Source organism: Lipomyces arxii (genome assembly GCF_038497795.1).
Source record: "Lipomyces arxii strain Phaff 12-163 unplaced genomic scaffold V1512scaffold_9, whole genome shotgun sequence".
NCBI lineage: Eukaryota > Fungi > Ascomycota > Lipomycetes > Lipomycetales > Lipomycetaceae > Lipomyces > Lipomyces arxii.
The window spans coordinates 155,615-169,988 of NW_027117708.1; the positions used below are offsets into that span (position 1 = coordinate 155,615).

The 14,374-nt window shown below is 43.9% G+C and overlaps 6 protein-coding genes across 6 annotated transcripts; 1 reads left to right on the forward strand and 5 right to left on the reverse strand.

Annotated features, from left to right (window-relative positions):
* Positions 1–3,544: 3,544 nt before the first annotated feature.
* On the reverse strand, positions 3,545–4,500 carry V1512DRAFT_208576 (P-loop containing nucleoside triphosphate hydrolase protein; the record flags this gene model as incomplete). Its single annotated transcript, XM_066913441.1, has 4 exons — positions 3,545–3,909; positions 3,960–4,265; positions 4,316–4,345; positions 4,398–4,500. The coding sequence occupies 4 exons, from the start codon at positions 4,498–4,500 to the stop codon at positions 3,545–3,547; spliced, it is 804 nt and encodes a 267-aa protein (XP_066771126.1).
* Positions 4,501–5,351: 851 nt separating this feature from the next.
* V1512DRAFT_263542 (uncharacterized protein) lies at positions 5,352–7,279 on the reverse strand. The gene has a single exon (XM_066916513.1). It carries the CDS (start codon positions 7,032–7,034, stop codon positions 5,637–5,639), a length of 1,398 nt encoding a protein of 465 aa, XP_066771127.1. The 5' UTR covers positions 7,035–7,279; the 3' UTR covers positions 5,352–5,636.
* Positions 7,280–8,222: 943 nt separating this feature from the next.
* V1512DRAFT_248058 (copper fist DNA binding domain-containing protein) lies at positions 8,223–9,502 on the reverse strand (the record flags this gene model as incomplete). Its single annotated transcript, XM_066914522.1, has 3 exons — positions 8,223–9,199; positions 9,252–9,418; positions 9,471–9,502. The coding sequence occupies 3 exons, from the start codon at positions 9,500–9,502 to the stop codon at positions 8,223–8,225; spliced, it is 1,176 nt and encodes a 391-aa protein (XP_066771128.1).
* Positions 9,503–9,857: 355 nt separating this feature from the next.
* Positions 9,858–11,260, reverse strand: V1512DRAFT_263548 (uncharacterized protein). The gene has a single exon (XM_066916514.1). The coding sequence runs from the start codon at positions 11,094–11,096 to the stop codon at positions 9,879–9,881; it is 1,218 nt and encodes a 405-aa protein (XP_066771129.1). The 5' UTR covers positions 11,097–11,260; the 3' UTR covers positions 9,858–9,878.
* A 76-nt stretch (positions 11,261–11,336) lies between these two features.
* Positions 11,337–12,356, forward strand: V1512DRAFT_263549 (uncharacterized protein). The gene has a single exon (XM_066916515.1). It carries the CDS (start codon positions 11,483–11,485, stop codon positions 12,215–12,217), a length of 735 nt encoding a protein of 244 aa, XP_066771130.1. The 5' UTR covers positions 11,337–11,482; the 3' UTR covers positions 12,218–12,356.
* On the reverse strand, positions 12,252–13,761 carry V1512DRAFT_263550 (peptidase M24, structural domain-containing protein; the record flags this gene model as incomplete). Its single annotated transcript, XM_066916516.1, has 1 exon — positions 12,252–13,761. The coding sequence occupies one exon, from the start codon at positions 13,756–13,758 to the stop codon at positions 12,346–12,348; it is 1,413 nt and encodes a 470-aa protein (XP_066771131.1). The 3' UTR covers positions 12,252–12,345.
* Between the last annotated feature and the right edge of the window lie 613 nt (positions 13,762–14,374).

Sequence of the window (14,374 nt, forward strand, 5' to 3'; positions counted from 1 at the left end):
AACGTTTACTTTTCCTTCGTATACACATTCTTTTTCACAATCTGAACAGAGTGCTTTCATTGTATCGTACAGGCTCGTCGTTGTGTGTGTGGATCAGGAAGAAGATTTCGGCCGTGTCTTTCTCCCCTGACTCGGATGCGATAGACTTTGAATCTTTAAGTGAAGACAGATGCCAATACTTTCTGTACGAACCGCTTCGTATTTCCCTTGCCAAAAAAACAAACGAACGCGCGACGAATTCATTTGAACGGAAATAATAGTGTTATTTTCAATAATGGAAATTATCTGTCAAATATGATGTCATGTTACAGTTCAATATGAGTGTACTATTTTAGATTTAGAGTCAACTGCTTTGCTTCCATGACAATAAAGAGCGCCTTTATACAACCAGAAACATTGGCAAACACAGAATAAATTTAAATCATTAGTAGAACGTTGATACAACTTCGACGCATCTCAATCATGCTAAACCATCAAAAAGTGTGACAGTCTGTTATCTCATCATGAAAAGCCGAGCCATTCTATATAGCCATTTCGTTAACGGTAAATGTGAAGTATCATCATATCCAATTTAAAAGCATAGTGTATTCTTGTAAAAACAGTAATATACATTCGGAGCGATGAGTCGCCTCTTCAAGCCTTTCAAGTTTATTGTTAACCTTGTCTTAATTATCAGGGGTTGAGTGTTTTTAACTGCGAGCGGAGCATTGCATTCAAGCACAGACATACATATCCCGCTAATATAAGACCAGAACATCCACAGTTCATCTACATGTAGAGATATTAATCCCGTTCTTGCATAATCTACCCAAATTATCTCCATAATAGAAGCGAAGCTAGAAAGATCATTCAAAAACTTGGCACAACCGATTACCGAAATTTTCAGTGGGACCAATTGTAAATCCTTCCAGTTACGGAATCACATCAAGAGCTTATATGCCAGATTGCCAGTAGAGATTGATGAAGTCAGTCTGCGCGATTTTCGTCGTAATCACATTGAACTTGACTGACGACAGACAATATCAGTGCTTTTAAACACGGTAATTGTCAAATCAAAACAAAAGCGTTCAATTTGTGTCGGTCAGTCGGGACCGATAGTCTCCGTGTTGTTTCACCTCACTACTGGAAAATTCAGGAGGTTCTGCTTTTTTTGGACTTCCTTATTTTTGAATAGATTAATAATAGATATCCACCTTTGCAGTTCTATTGTTCGGATCCGTTATTTTGCTAGAATTTCGCGTTAAATTATTAGATAGCGCACATGTTAGCAAAAAAAGAGGATGAACCGCTTTTAGCCTGTACTGATTGTCCCATGATATGACTATATATTGATTACTTACTGCAATTATCTATAGAGTAAAACAACAAGCGAGTGTAGGCAGCATGAACTTCTGTTTTAAAAAATTCATTCAGACGATGAGAGAAACACTACAGTTGAATAGTGACATCATTTGTTAATGGTCTGTGAATGACTTTTCAATTGCAGTTTTTTTTTCTAGCGAAATCGAATGGATGGAGGGGCAATCCATGTGCTTCGATTTTGATTTCCGCCGGAACCATGGCACCAGAAACTCCGATACACACGTGTTAAAGCCCTTTAATTGCGTCATAGTGCGAGATGTGTTTTTAATACACTAGATAGTTCGATGTATTTTACACATGTGTCATCATCAGCGTTTTCACAAGCACTGATAAACATTAAACAGCGAGACCCGGACTCATATTGGTGTTACAGTTTATTCACAAGATTAGCACTGTTAAGCCTTTACGCCAGCCTTGCATTTAACTTGCTGATTCTTTCGTATATTGTCCCTTTTCTTTGTAGAGAATTCCAGCCAAGGCTGCTCTTCTCATTAGGCTGCCAAATTAGAGAGCTCATCTGACTGGCCAATGCAGCGGGTACTAATGTCAAAACAAGGTACCCCACCATTAAACTGTAACGTCCACGACAGCTGTTATCCGATTTGCCGAGTCGGTCACTATCCAGTTTTCGCGCGAACTTTAAAAAGATGCTTAAGCGTATTCGCACAAGGTACATTCTGTTTCGTCAAAAAGTACTTGTACACACTCAGGTCCACAGTTTGTCTTGTCGTAACGCAGGCGGCCCTTAGTATGCCGAACACTAAAGTTGCATACAATAATACCTTTACACGGTCTTCATGCTTCACGTCGTCATTCTCTGGTTCTTTTATGTTTCTGCGAGATTTTGCGAACAGTTTGTGCGAAAGACTTTTTGTATCGTTCTTGGCCAATAATACAACGTCATTGGAAACTTTACAGCCAACGCTCGACTATCTTTAATTTTGTGAGTTTCACGACGAGATCAAAGATGGGGCTTGTATTGTCTGAATACAAGCATTCCAAACTTCAGGTACGTTGACTAGCTTCTTTCTGCCAAATTCTTGTTCGTGCAGACCCTAGTACAGCTAGCATACGCCTACGATAAAACAGACTGTGGCCCACGAGATGGCTCAGTTACAATTCCTTTGTCAATCTGCATCTTGCAGTCGAATTGCGTACGCGCGTTTGTCAATGAACAGCAGGAATAGTTCATCGTTACCACTTAGCAACGCCTAACTAGTTTCAGGACTGAGTTTTAGCGAAAAAATCGCAAACGTAAAAATCTGACCCGGCTTCTTTGTTGACTGTCGTGCCCAACTATCTTTAAATTTCGTAAACTGTTGGATATCTCATACGTTCACAATCAACGTCGACCGAAACCTGGCCGAGCTATGTCCTATTATTGTTATGGTTTCGGCGCGAGGACATGATAGATTCAAAAGTTCCGGTGATGAGCCGGGAGCGCAAAAATGGTCGTGGCGATTGAGAACTAGGCCGTGAAAGGAAGGCTTCCAATTTTGGCTTCCTAATTCTTCTTCACAATGTACAAGTCTTCGGTAAAAGCTCAAGTTAGCGCTGAGACTTAAGTAAAAAGACTTCCCGGTTAAGTTGCCGAAGCAAGCGCCGCTGGCGAATACAAGAGCTTGGGCCGCGTGTACTGCGGCTGTAATAACATGCCGACATTTCTCCGATCGCACAAGCTTTTACTATCATTATGGCCGATATACGATAGAATGGATCTTCGCTGTCAAGTCAACAATCAGTTACGTTGATTATGGAGAATTCATAGCCGTTTGAAGATTAGGAAATGTGCGCATCGTTCAAGTTGGTTTATAAAACATATAAACTATTTCTATTTTCCCGGGCCCGTTTAGAATCCAATGAATAAACAATAAGCAACAGAAACGAACATGACGACGGCAGAGCCGCTCTCAGAGAACGGTCAAAGTTTAAGAGGCGTCTTTATCTTATCGACTGAAACTATCGACAAGAGTTTGAGTTCCACCGGAGCCAGGGCCGGTCAATTGTCTCTAGTTCCGTCCAACGTCCGGTGGATGCGACGGCTTTTTGTTTTACGTCACAGGAGCCAAAAAGAAGGTACGGTAGACTATGTTCGGAGTACAGTCGGATCAAGATGGGTTGGAAAACGTAAAACTGACTTATCGACGCGAAAATTCTGTGACGGATATGATCAGAATCTGGACTATGATATTATACAACACGTTCCTGATTTCTCTTCCTGCATCAGAGAGTTGTGTACTAGTTTTTCTGACTGAAATTTTGACACGAATCGCAACGACCGCCGTTTGTGTGTATTTGAAGTTGGCTCTGACATTTCGTGCTGATGTTTGTGAACTGTTGAAATTGATGTCATTGATGGTTTTGTGGCAGCGCCTGCGGTCGTGCCGTATGTTGTTGCAGGCGACTTTGACGTCACACTGTATGTTGTCGCTGTCGTCGAGCTGTCTGCTACTGACTGTCGTTTTCTGTTTTCAAGCACTTTGCGAACCAGAATCTCAAACGTTTCTTCAATGTTTACCATCTTCAGCGCACTTGTTTCAGTAAATCCTGCCGACATTTAGCTTATTCAGGCACCATGAAATAAAAATACATCGTACCTGATCCGTGTTGTCTTGCCCACAACACACCTTCCGCGCTCGAAACTTCGCGGTCGTGTTTCAGATCGCATTTGTTCCCAGCCACCATCTTGATCGGCGGTCTGCCCGGCTGACCTGCTGCGTCCTGAGCCGAATCAATCATGTTGTCAAAGTACTCTAGTGCGATGAGCGAGTCGAGTGACGAGACGTCGTACACGAGCAAGTATGCATCTGCCATGCGGTCGCCTTGCCAGAGCGAGCTGAGCAGACCGCGGTACTCTTCCTGGCCTGCAGTGTCGATGATTTCAAGTTCGTATTCTGTGTCATCTTTTGATTTGTTAGCGTGGATAATTTGTCCTGAAGTAAATCAGACATACCGACTTGCCGGGTAGTAGAGTACGAGTCCTCTAAAAGTGCTGTTAATTACTAAATTACCATTTTATTGGAGAACAAATGTACCTATGGTAGGGTCATATTCATCGACCCATCTATTCCTCACAAGTCTCATTGTGATGCATGATTTCCCAGTTCCTGACCATTTCAAGTCAGCCTTAAAAACCATGCCAATTGACAAGCGTGCACGTACCGCCATCGCCGACAATGACAATCGAGATCCGATTACTATCCTCTGGCGGGAAACTGTGGTCTAGTGAAATTGACATTTTTCGATTTAAAAAAAGAACATAAACACAAAACAAAGGTAGAGCGAAGGGATACTTTTAAACAAGCAGAAACAACGTTTACTTTACACGGAGATTAAGAAGTCTACGATCGGCAGATGTAAATAAAAAAGGGCCAACTCAAAATACGGGCGACCCCTATTTCTTTTCATGAGACGATAAACTCTCCATCAGACTTGTTGCTTTTCTTCCTTGTCAAATTACAAACTAAAAAGATTTAAACTTCTGTTTTCTGTAATTCAAAGAAAACCCTTCGATTGAACGAGATTGTATTCCGCTTGAGTCCTTATGGAAACAAAATGGGGTAACTCGCGATATTTTACAGCCAACAACCGTCAAGATATCACATCCCACTTTTTGCTTCGGTTTAAAGTTCCCCTGCATCGTTTTAACCCACCCTGAATCTTTGATCATCAAGTCCCTTTTCCTTTTCTTCTTCTTAGCAGAGTGTAAAAATATAACAGCCACATCTCTCCTCATATAAATAGTTACGACTCTGAACTCGTAGCTTGTCGATTGAACCTGTCTGACTTGTACAACTGCAACATGTTTTGATATTCTAAAGTTTCCATTCCTGGGCTCGGTGGCATCACACACTGCCCCTGATCCGCTTTCCCAAAATATGTTTTATAATTGTACCCTAACCCAAATAGGCAATTGCGAAAACTTTAACCCGACGCGTGAATTAAATGTACCCCTACCCAGAACAATGTTTACAACTACACAGTTAATAAAATTTTAATAAATCCTTAAAATATTCACAATCTAAAACTAAAGGTCATCACAAACAAGCAAAACAAACGGTCATTAAGTCATTAATAAAAATTGTACAGGAAATCAAATTGTACCCTTTTAGCTTTCAGACACGATTTGATTTCATGCCAAAAAAGAAATAGGTATCCAATCATAAGACATTGATGTAAGACAAAACGTCCCGGAAGCCAATCAATAAGTATACCTTCAATCCATCCCTCTCCGCTCATAAACCCTTCCAGCAAAAGCTTGAAAATTGAAAATTTCAGTTGTACAACACAAAATTAGCAACTCCAGAAGTGACAGCAACTGTGCATCCGTTTGCGCCGCCAGAAAAGACACCGTTCTCGTATGTGCAATCACCATTGATCACTGCACCGTCAGACGCGACAATTTTAACGTTGAAGTTAAGCGGGGTCTTGTTGTTAGGGTTAGGCAATAACGACAAATATGAAACACCGGCAGCGTAACCAGCACCAAAGTTAAGAGGAGCGTAGTTACCTACACCAGCAGATGCAGTACCCCAGACACATCCGTCAGCAACAGACACACCGGCATTGTTAACGTAGAACTGAGCAGAGGTGGGGAGTCCCTGCCACTTGTAGTAAGTGTCCTGGTCGATAACAGTCAAAGGCTCCGTAGATCCAGCTGAAACTTCAGTAGGGATAACCATGTTCTCAGTGCCAGGGTAATCAGTTTGACAGATAGCAACTGAGCTGTCGAGCTCAGAAACAACTTGAGCAGAATCGATACCCCATTCACACAAGTAGTCAGTATCAGTGTTAGTGCGAACAAGGTATCCGTTCTGGCACATAAGGCCTCCTCGCGATTCACCGCTAGAAGGCTGGCTACTGGGCCACTGAGTCTTGGCCATACCGGCCTGGCACGCGTAAGAGCAAAGATTACCTTCCTGGCACGAGGTACCCTGTCCAGCAAGAGACGCGTCAGACAACTGAATTCCCGACCAGCCACCCAAGTTGAGCCAATCAAGACTAATAACACCCTGTCCAGATGGGAAAGTAGAGCATGGAACAACACCGTCTTCAAACGGGACAGTCGGGTTCTGGTACAAACCAAGAACGTCGCCAGAAATAGGGTAAGAACCAGAAGAAGTCGAGCTAGGCTGAGCACTCTCTGAAGTAGAAGAGGCAGCAGCGGTGGTGGTACTAACAGCAAAGGTGCTAGAAGGCGCAACATAAACAGAAGTGGTTGAGGGGGGAACGTATTCTGAAGTCGGCTCGACCGAGGTGGGAGCGGGTTCGGGAGCCGCTGATGTTACTGGAACGTCAACGACAGCAGGAACTGACGTAGACGCGATATAGATCGAAGAAGACTCAATCGCTGCAGTGGTAGGCTCAATAGGTGCTGCAGTAGAGACAGGTTCGACAGAAGCAGGAGCAGCACTAGTTGGCGCAGCAGGTGTATCAGGAACAATGGTGTTTCCCTGAGCATCGACAATGACAGTAACATAAGTGTAAACAACGTCTACCTGACGTTTCTGCAATTCAAGAGTTGATCTGCGTTCTGCCTTTGCATCGCGTGCGCGATGACGATGGTGCGCATGCTGGTTAACACCACGACGCGCAATATGAGCATCAGCATCAGCGAGAGCAAAGACTGACGAAGCGGAGGCGAGTAAGGTGAGAGCAATAGCGAGCTTCATATTGATTTGAATTGAAAAAAGTGAACAAATTGACTGGGAAGACGAGTTGGGCGAATTTGAATGAACAGTCTATATTCAATCTTTGAACTGTGAACTTTGGTAAAAGGAATGACTGGGTGAGAACTATCTGAGTCTAATGAGTGGAGACTACAGTAAGGACACCTGAATAGTAACAAAAGAGATTAAAGGAACGTTGATTTGTAAGATCGTCCTTTCTGTGTGAGAGAGTGATGAGTGTATTGAAGAGAATAAGAAATGGAAAAAGGAAAGGGGGAAAAGTGTGGAATGTTGTTGGTAGTTATAGTTCGATTGTAGGGCAGAGTAAATAAGGTTTCCGGTAACGCTTGTTAGGGTTAGCTTGTGAGCGTGGCTTGCGTCAGTACCTGTACATGAACCTTGTTTAAATTGCCGACTACTTTTAGTAAGTCTTATACTACGAAATGGCTATTGGTAGACACTTTGAATTATTTATAAGCGGATATTGGTTCAGCCCATTTGAACCCGCCATCTTTCTTTTTCCGTTCAACGATGTGTGCTTTATTATATTTTAAGGCAATGGTGTAGAGTTAAAATATTATATAATAGAATAGTTATAGAATATAATAACATTGTATTATGTAATATACTGTATGATGTTATAGTACCATCTCCAAATTAGTTAAATTACTCCATATAAATCTGTACGTAAATTGAATGATATTTTAATGTAAAATAGATCATACTAGTCCATTCTAGTATAAATCAAAACAAAACCAATTAATTAGCTAGTACGCCCTCTTTAATGCCTATATAATACCTCAGTCTCATCTCTTAATTTCCCGATGTACGCTCCGACCTTGCTCAATTCACTGGGCAAACTTTACGCGTTAAAAAAACTGAACCCTGAACCTTATACGTTGAATCAGTCCAGACGGCTCATGCGGCTCATGACTCAGATCCCTGTAACTTTGTGAGCAACTACAACTCCATACGCTCATCGCCGTTAATAGTTGTCGCTTTATTTCCGCTTTCAATGAGTACCTCATTAATAATGCGTTGTTCTCAGTTTGACATGTGTCAAACTTCTTTTCTGCTTTACTTTTACTACATCATCTTTAATCAGTTCTTAAGCGAGCTCTGTGTCAAATTAAAAAAAAAAAACTCCAAAAAACATGCTTTTTTTCAATTATAATCAAAAAAGCCCTCGCCTCAATCAATAAACAAGTTACCGTGTTTCATACATCCCGGACACCCGCAATTCTCACTGCACATACACTCACCACCAGGAACTGCACACGCCGCTGCAAGGTACACTGCAAATAGATTGTCAATGGACTCTACTCCCATTAGATCATCTCCGATTGGCGGCGACTCTACTCCCGCCACCCTTGCTTGCTGTAACATCTCCAAGTGTGATGCAAGTTCTGCTTGTGATGTGTTTACTTGTAATCCCGACGGAACATACACATTTTGTGATTCTGTAACTGCGTAATTATTTACTGCCCCCGCTTGTGAGTCGGTCGGCGACATTACTCCGTACAGACTTCCTATACCATCTGTTGTTGCCTCAGGTTCTTGTGACGCCGCAAAATATGATTCAAGTGAGTACAGTGCTTGATCATACATCGCTGACATGTGTTCGTCTGACATGACTGGACCTATGTCGCCGTACAATTGCGCCGGGGGAACATCTGCGTACGTGATTGAAGGTTGCGGTATATGTCGTTGTCGGATTTCATCTAACGACTGAATCACGGCCGGGCTGTTGATGTCTGGTTTGAACACAATCGATCGCAGTTTTATCGCTTCTTCAGTTTTAGCATCAAAAGATTCTAACGATGACAGCGACGTAGTAGAAGAAGATGTTGAAACAGACGAGTTTGACTTGGTCTCTTTCAGTGTGTTGCCATGTAACAGAAAAACTGGCTTGTCCGCAATCCGGCCCTGGCTTCCACCGCAGCATGAGTCTAGTTGCTCCGTTTTTGTGACCGCTGTCTGTGTTTGTATTTGTACATTACCACAACATGACATTTCTGCTATTGGCCTAGCCGTAAACTCTCCATTGGGCTCTTTATGTAATCGTATGACCTCCTCTTTTCCAGAACCTCTAGATGGTCCTCCTGTATCAACTATCCTTCGTTTTCCTCCGTCCACTTGCTCAATTGCCAATCCGCTCGATTCTGTCCCTATGTTTCATCAGCACAGTCTCATCAAATGATTTTTACAACGCGGGCGCACCTTTGGGCAGAATAATAGCAGCGACACCACATTCACATGTTCCGTCCGGTAGAACCGCTAGTCTGTGATTACAGTCCGACACTGGCCTACCTCGTTTCCGAACTTGTACCAGTGGTCTAGTCTTGTGCTTGCATGTTGAAGACCTGTGCCCTCTTATACACCGAATACTGTTGTCCTCCAAGTCAGCCCTATTCACACTCTTCCACTGCCACCACGTACCAAGCGTATTTTTCACCGTCCACCAACAGCATTTCCCGACTTGTTCGTTTAAGATATCAAGTTTCTTCTACAGCAGTGTTCAAATTGCATGTGCAAACGAGTATCCGCCAACGCCTGTCCCGGTTTAGAGTATTCGGGGTCCAAAGTCACAGTACATTCAACAGTACCGGCCCAAACTAAAGTTTTAATGTTCTCGAACGCCTGCAAACTGAAAAATTGAAGAACCATTAAGTACACGATGTTTGGCTCCATCAGAATAACATAATTTCAACGTAATAGTGCATCTGTACTGTATACGTAGAATATTTATGCGTTTAAGTTACGCCGCACGTAATTTGCTCGTTTCCGAGTACGCGTCCAGTATTAAAGTTTACATAATTACCCGGATTAGTGTGTTTAGCATATTGTTCATTGTTTTACATGGGTTTCGTACTCTGTCTGGCTCAAATAAACAACGTCCATCGCATGCTTGGCCAGGTGATTCCACTCGTCATCGTTCGTTGGGTGGATAGTCGTAGATTCAAAAGCACGAATAAATTGTGCGTTTCGCTCGTACACCCATTTTTTGACCGGACTTGTTGTTCGTGCGAACGCAACCTGTTCTGCAGCTGTCAGGTTCTCGACTTGAGCAGAAGCCGCAAATTCGGGGTCGACGTAGCCGTATTCGTAGATGACGCTCTGGACTGCAAGTTCCATTTTCTCCCGTAGCTGAGCCTGATCAGGCTTGTGATGGCGACGAGGGCGAAACATGTACACGCCGTCAATGCCTTTTATATGACGAGAACTGCGTTTGACCAAGAACGATTCGTGTTCATCGTACTCACCGCCCTGTTCCATTGCCTCTATTTCAGCTCTTATTAAGCTTGGATGCCGGTCGTCTTTAAGTAGAAAACTCAGATGGTCAAGATCATCCATAACATTTAAACTGACATCTGCCCATCTCTGGATCTCTCGCGTGATGCCTTGAACTTTGCAGTACTCTTCAAACAACGCTGCTTTAATACTCTTATGATGTTCAAATCTGTCTCTTTTTGCCAAACTGACCAGCAAATGGTCCACAATCTGCACAATCGGTCGTGTTTTGCCAAATGCTGCCATGTGATGTGAAGGCGGGAAGTACACAAACTCCAGTGACCTGTCGTTCCAGAGCAGTGGTTTTGGTGCTCGTCTGACAGCAAAGCCGGCCATTTCAGTCATGTGTCCGCGCAAGACCGAGGATGTGATGTTTTTTTGTCCGGCGACGTAAAAGAACGGACGAGTTCTGTTGCGGGTGATGTCAAACACGCCGCCAAGTTTGTGTAGTCTGACGTACAATTTTCGCTGGAACGGAATCGCAAGTGTATCTGGAATTTGAAACACGGTCTCGAGCGCAGCAGAAGGAGGCTCGACTTGGACGTTGTACTTTTGGCACAAGATATGATCCAGCAGCTCCATGTCCGAAATGCCATATTCACGATTCGTAGCTGCCCATACCGGATTCGCGAGTCTACTTCGTCTTGAGCTCGTACGTAACACGGTCGGAGTGAGCAATTGCTGTCCTCCTACTTGAGTGTCGCGTCTCCTTCGTAGACCGTATGCTGTTTTCCAGCTTTTGAACCATTTTGATACAAGTTTCTCACTTTTCATTTTATCATCGCCTTATTATCGATAAAACTGTGTTTGCGTCAAATTGTTCTATCATTCCCGCCCACTGTCTGTTTGTTCTTTGATAGTTGACTTGTTCTTTAATACCTGTACTTGTGATGTCCGCTTAGAACACTGAGAAAAATATAACTCCACTACAAACCCCTCATTATTGTCAATTACGCTTTGATCAAATAAAACTCCCAACAGGCGCCTCACACGCATCACCCATCGCTCGCTGGGACTTTCCCCAGTGTGCCTTCCTCCCTGGAGCCCTGACCCAGCATTGCCCACTTCGTCGCCGTTCGTCGTTCACCGGCTCCAGATTAACTCCCTGCTGTCACAAAGTATATTTACTCAGTATCCGATCACAATCGAATCGAGACCAAATGCTTGGATTCAGACTATCGACTGCTTCGTCGGAGCCTGCACCCGCGCCTGTGTCTATAACGCCGACCAGATCGAGCTCCGACACTGATTCCACGCTGGATCTTGTGAGCACGAGCGAAGGAGAAAGCGCGGGTGAGTTGACCCTAGCGTTTGATTCTGCTGACGACACTGCAGACGAAGCTGCAGGTGGCACTGAGGAGTTCTTGAGCGACAGCTCATGGGTCCTAGAGACTGATTATGACAGAGATGCTGACAATGAGAGCGATGCGAGTGATAGTTGTGTTCCTGAAACACATTTTGCGTCTAGTGGGAGCAGGGAGGACTATGATCCTGCTGATTTAGCTGAGAAGTTTAAAGACTTGGGGATCGGAGAGCAGGTTGTCAAGCAGAAGAATGAGCAGAAGTCTGAACAACCCGAGGCACGATCGACCCCTGGCCAGCTCACACAGCTCGAAGCTTCACTTCTTTACGCCTTTGCTGCGTATTTCTGTTTAAATGGCCCGGTAGGACTATGCACGGCGGTTCCTTTACATTTCGAATGCGGAAAGCCATATCACATTTCTCACAACGATAAGGTCTCCATTCGCGACGTACTACAATATCGCATCACTAATAAGATGTTTACTAAGTATGTCATCGCGGTCCACGACAGTTTGCCTACTTACATCGCGTGTCCGGCCATGGCTCGGTACGGTAGATACTGGGACCCTAGATTGTGCCCACGCAAACGTTGAGCCGTGGAGTAACTTGCTAAGTGTGAGACTATGATTTAAAATATTTGCAATGACATTTGTGATAATTATCTATGCGCGGCGAAATGGGTGGGTTTATTCAACTGAAATACATGTCTTTTGTAATTTATTTAAACACGTTGTCCAGATTTGATGATCTTTGAGATTTCGACTGGATCTTTAGTAATCTTTGTAAAGTTTTCACTCCCACTTTCAGTCACCAGCACGTCATCTTCAATCCTGACCCCGCCAACGTCCCAGTACTTTTCGAGCACGGCTTGGTCAATATACTCTCCGCCTTTATATGCGTCCTCAGCCTTCAGGTACGGCTCAATCATGAAAGGGTTGAAGTACACGCCCGGTTCGACAGATACCACCATGCCTGGCTGCAGATTCCGTCGGATGCGAAGGTATCGAAACATCGGGTCCGGGTCTGCGTAGTTCGGCATACCGCCGGTGTCATGGGTGTCCATGCCAATCATGTGGCCAAGCCCATGAGGGAAAAAAGCAGACGAAACCCTTGACTCAAGAATCTCATCTTCGGTTCCGCGGGTGAAGAGACCAAGTTTCAGAAATCCTCTAATCATAATTTGGTGTGCTAGCAAGTGTAATTCGTCCCACGACTTGCCCGGCGCTATCGCCTTTTCACACGAAATCTGCATCTCCAGCACTAAATTGTAAATTGCAAGTGCTTCAGTAGTCCAATCGCCCGAAAGCGGAAACGTCCGTGTCACGTCTGACGCGTAATTTTTCCATTCGGCACCGGCATCAATCAAAAGCAATTGCCTGCCCATAACTTCATCGTCGTTACGAACATAATGCAGCGTCGAGCATGACCGGCCAGAGCAGCAAATTGGATCGTACGATTGGTTTTTTGACCCGGCCCTGATCGAGTGGTATATGAACTCAGCATGAATGTGTGTCTCATTCGTGGCCGCTGTGGCTGATGCCATGACTTTGGCGTGCGCATTGTCCGAAATAGAAGATGCGTGCCGCATTAAATCAAGTTCAAATGAGTCCTTAATCATCCTGGCCTCGTCGAGCGCGGTCATGAAGTGCGCATCAGCAACAGTAACAGATTCGACTGCGGTTGCCAGCTTGCTCAGATAAGTCGCGTGTTCAGGGCCAGTCAATGATTCAATAGTGTACACAACCTTATCTCCACATGTCGCCAAATCCTCATCCAAACTGGTTACGTACTTCACGTCATCCACATTCAACGCTTCCTTGGTCTGGGCAATCGACTTTGGCATCCCGCTCCACAACACATCGTCTGCGTCAATCGGTGGTAAATACAGCACCAACTTTTCAGTGGCAGTATCATATGTTAAATAACAATCGGGCAAATCACACCCGGAAAGGTAGTAGAAGTACCGGTTTTGGCGAAACGGTTGGGACTGGTCACAGAACGGCCACAGCCTTGATTGCGGCGACGCCAGCACAAACAGAGCCGTCGGACCGCCAGAGTGCAGTGGCGACAGCAACGATAAATGTGTTGCAACTTTGATCGCGTGTGCCTTTGCGGGGTATTTCTTCGCAGCCATTGCAATCGTCAAACGATTGATTATAATCGAGCCTCGTGATAAAAGCTCATAACCAAGTCACGTGATATATGCGGCTCGAAGCTTAATTTTGTTTGCACGAATACGCAGTCGTAGGCCGGTGTACGCGTTTCCGTACTTCAATATCCACCGAGATTTCACTTCAAATCCTTACAAATAAATTTATTAATATATTAATTACTATATAAACAAAAGTGTTTAATCTAGAGTCTATCTCTGATCAAAATCTGACTGAGATCTTAGTGAGTAAAGCTCCCCAGTGCGAGTAACAAACTCTAGCCAACTTCGGTTCGTCAAGAGCGTTGTACACGTTTCCAAATCCGTGTATACACTCCACAGTATTTAGCTTTTTAAGGCTGTCTTTGCCTAGGAATGTGTCTTGAACGCAAACTTGAACTGCGATCTCCATGCAGATAAATTTATTTGTGTCACTGACCAGCCCCTCCAATTTCAGACACTTCGGATTTTTATTGCTCTGGTTCCAAATTCTTTTCAAATTCATTAAAAAAACATTAGGGATGTCTTGTTTTTAGAAATAACTAAGAGTCGCCACTAGTGGAAAAGCTTCCTGGCTTTTGGCTACAAGTTTTGAAGTTCA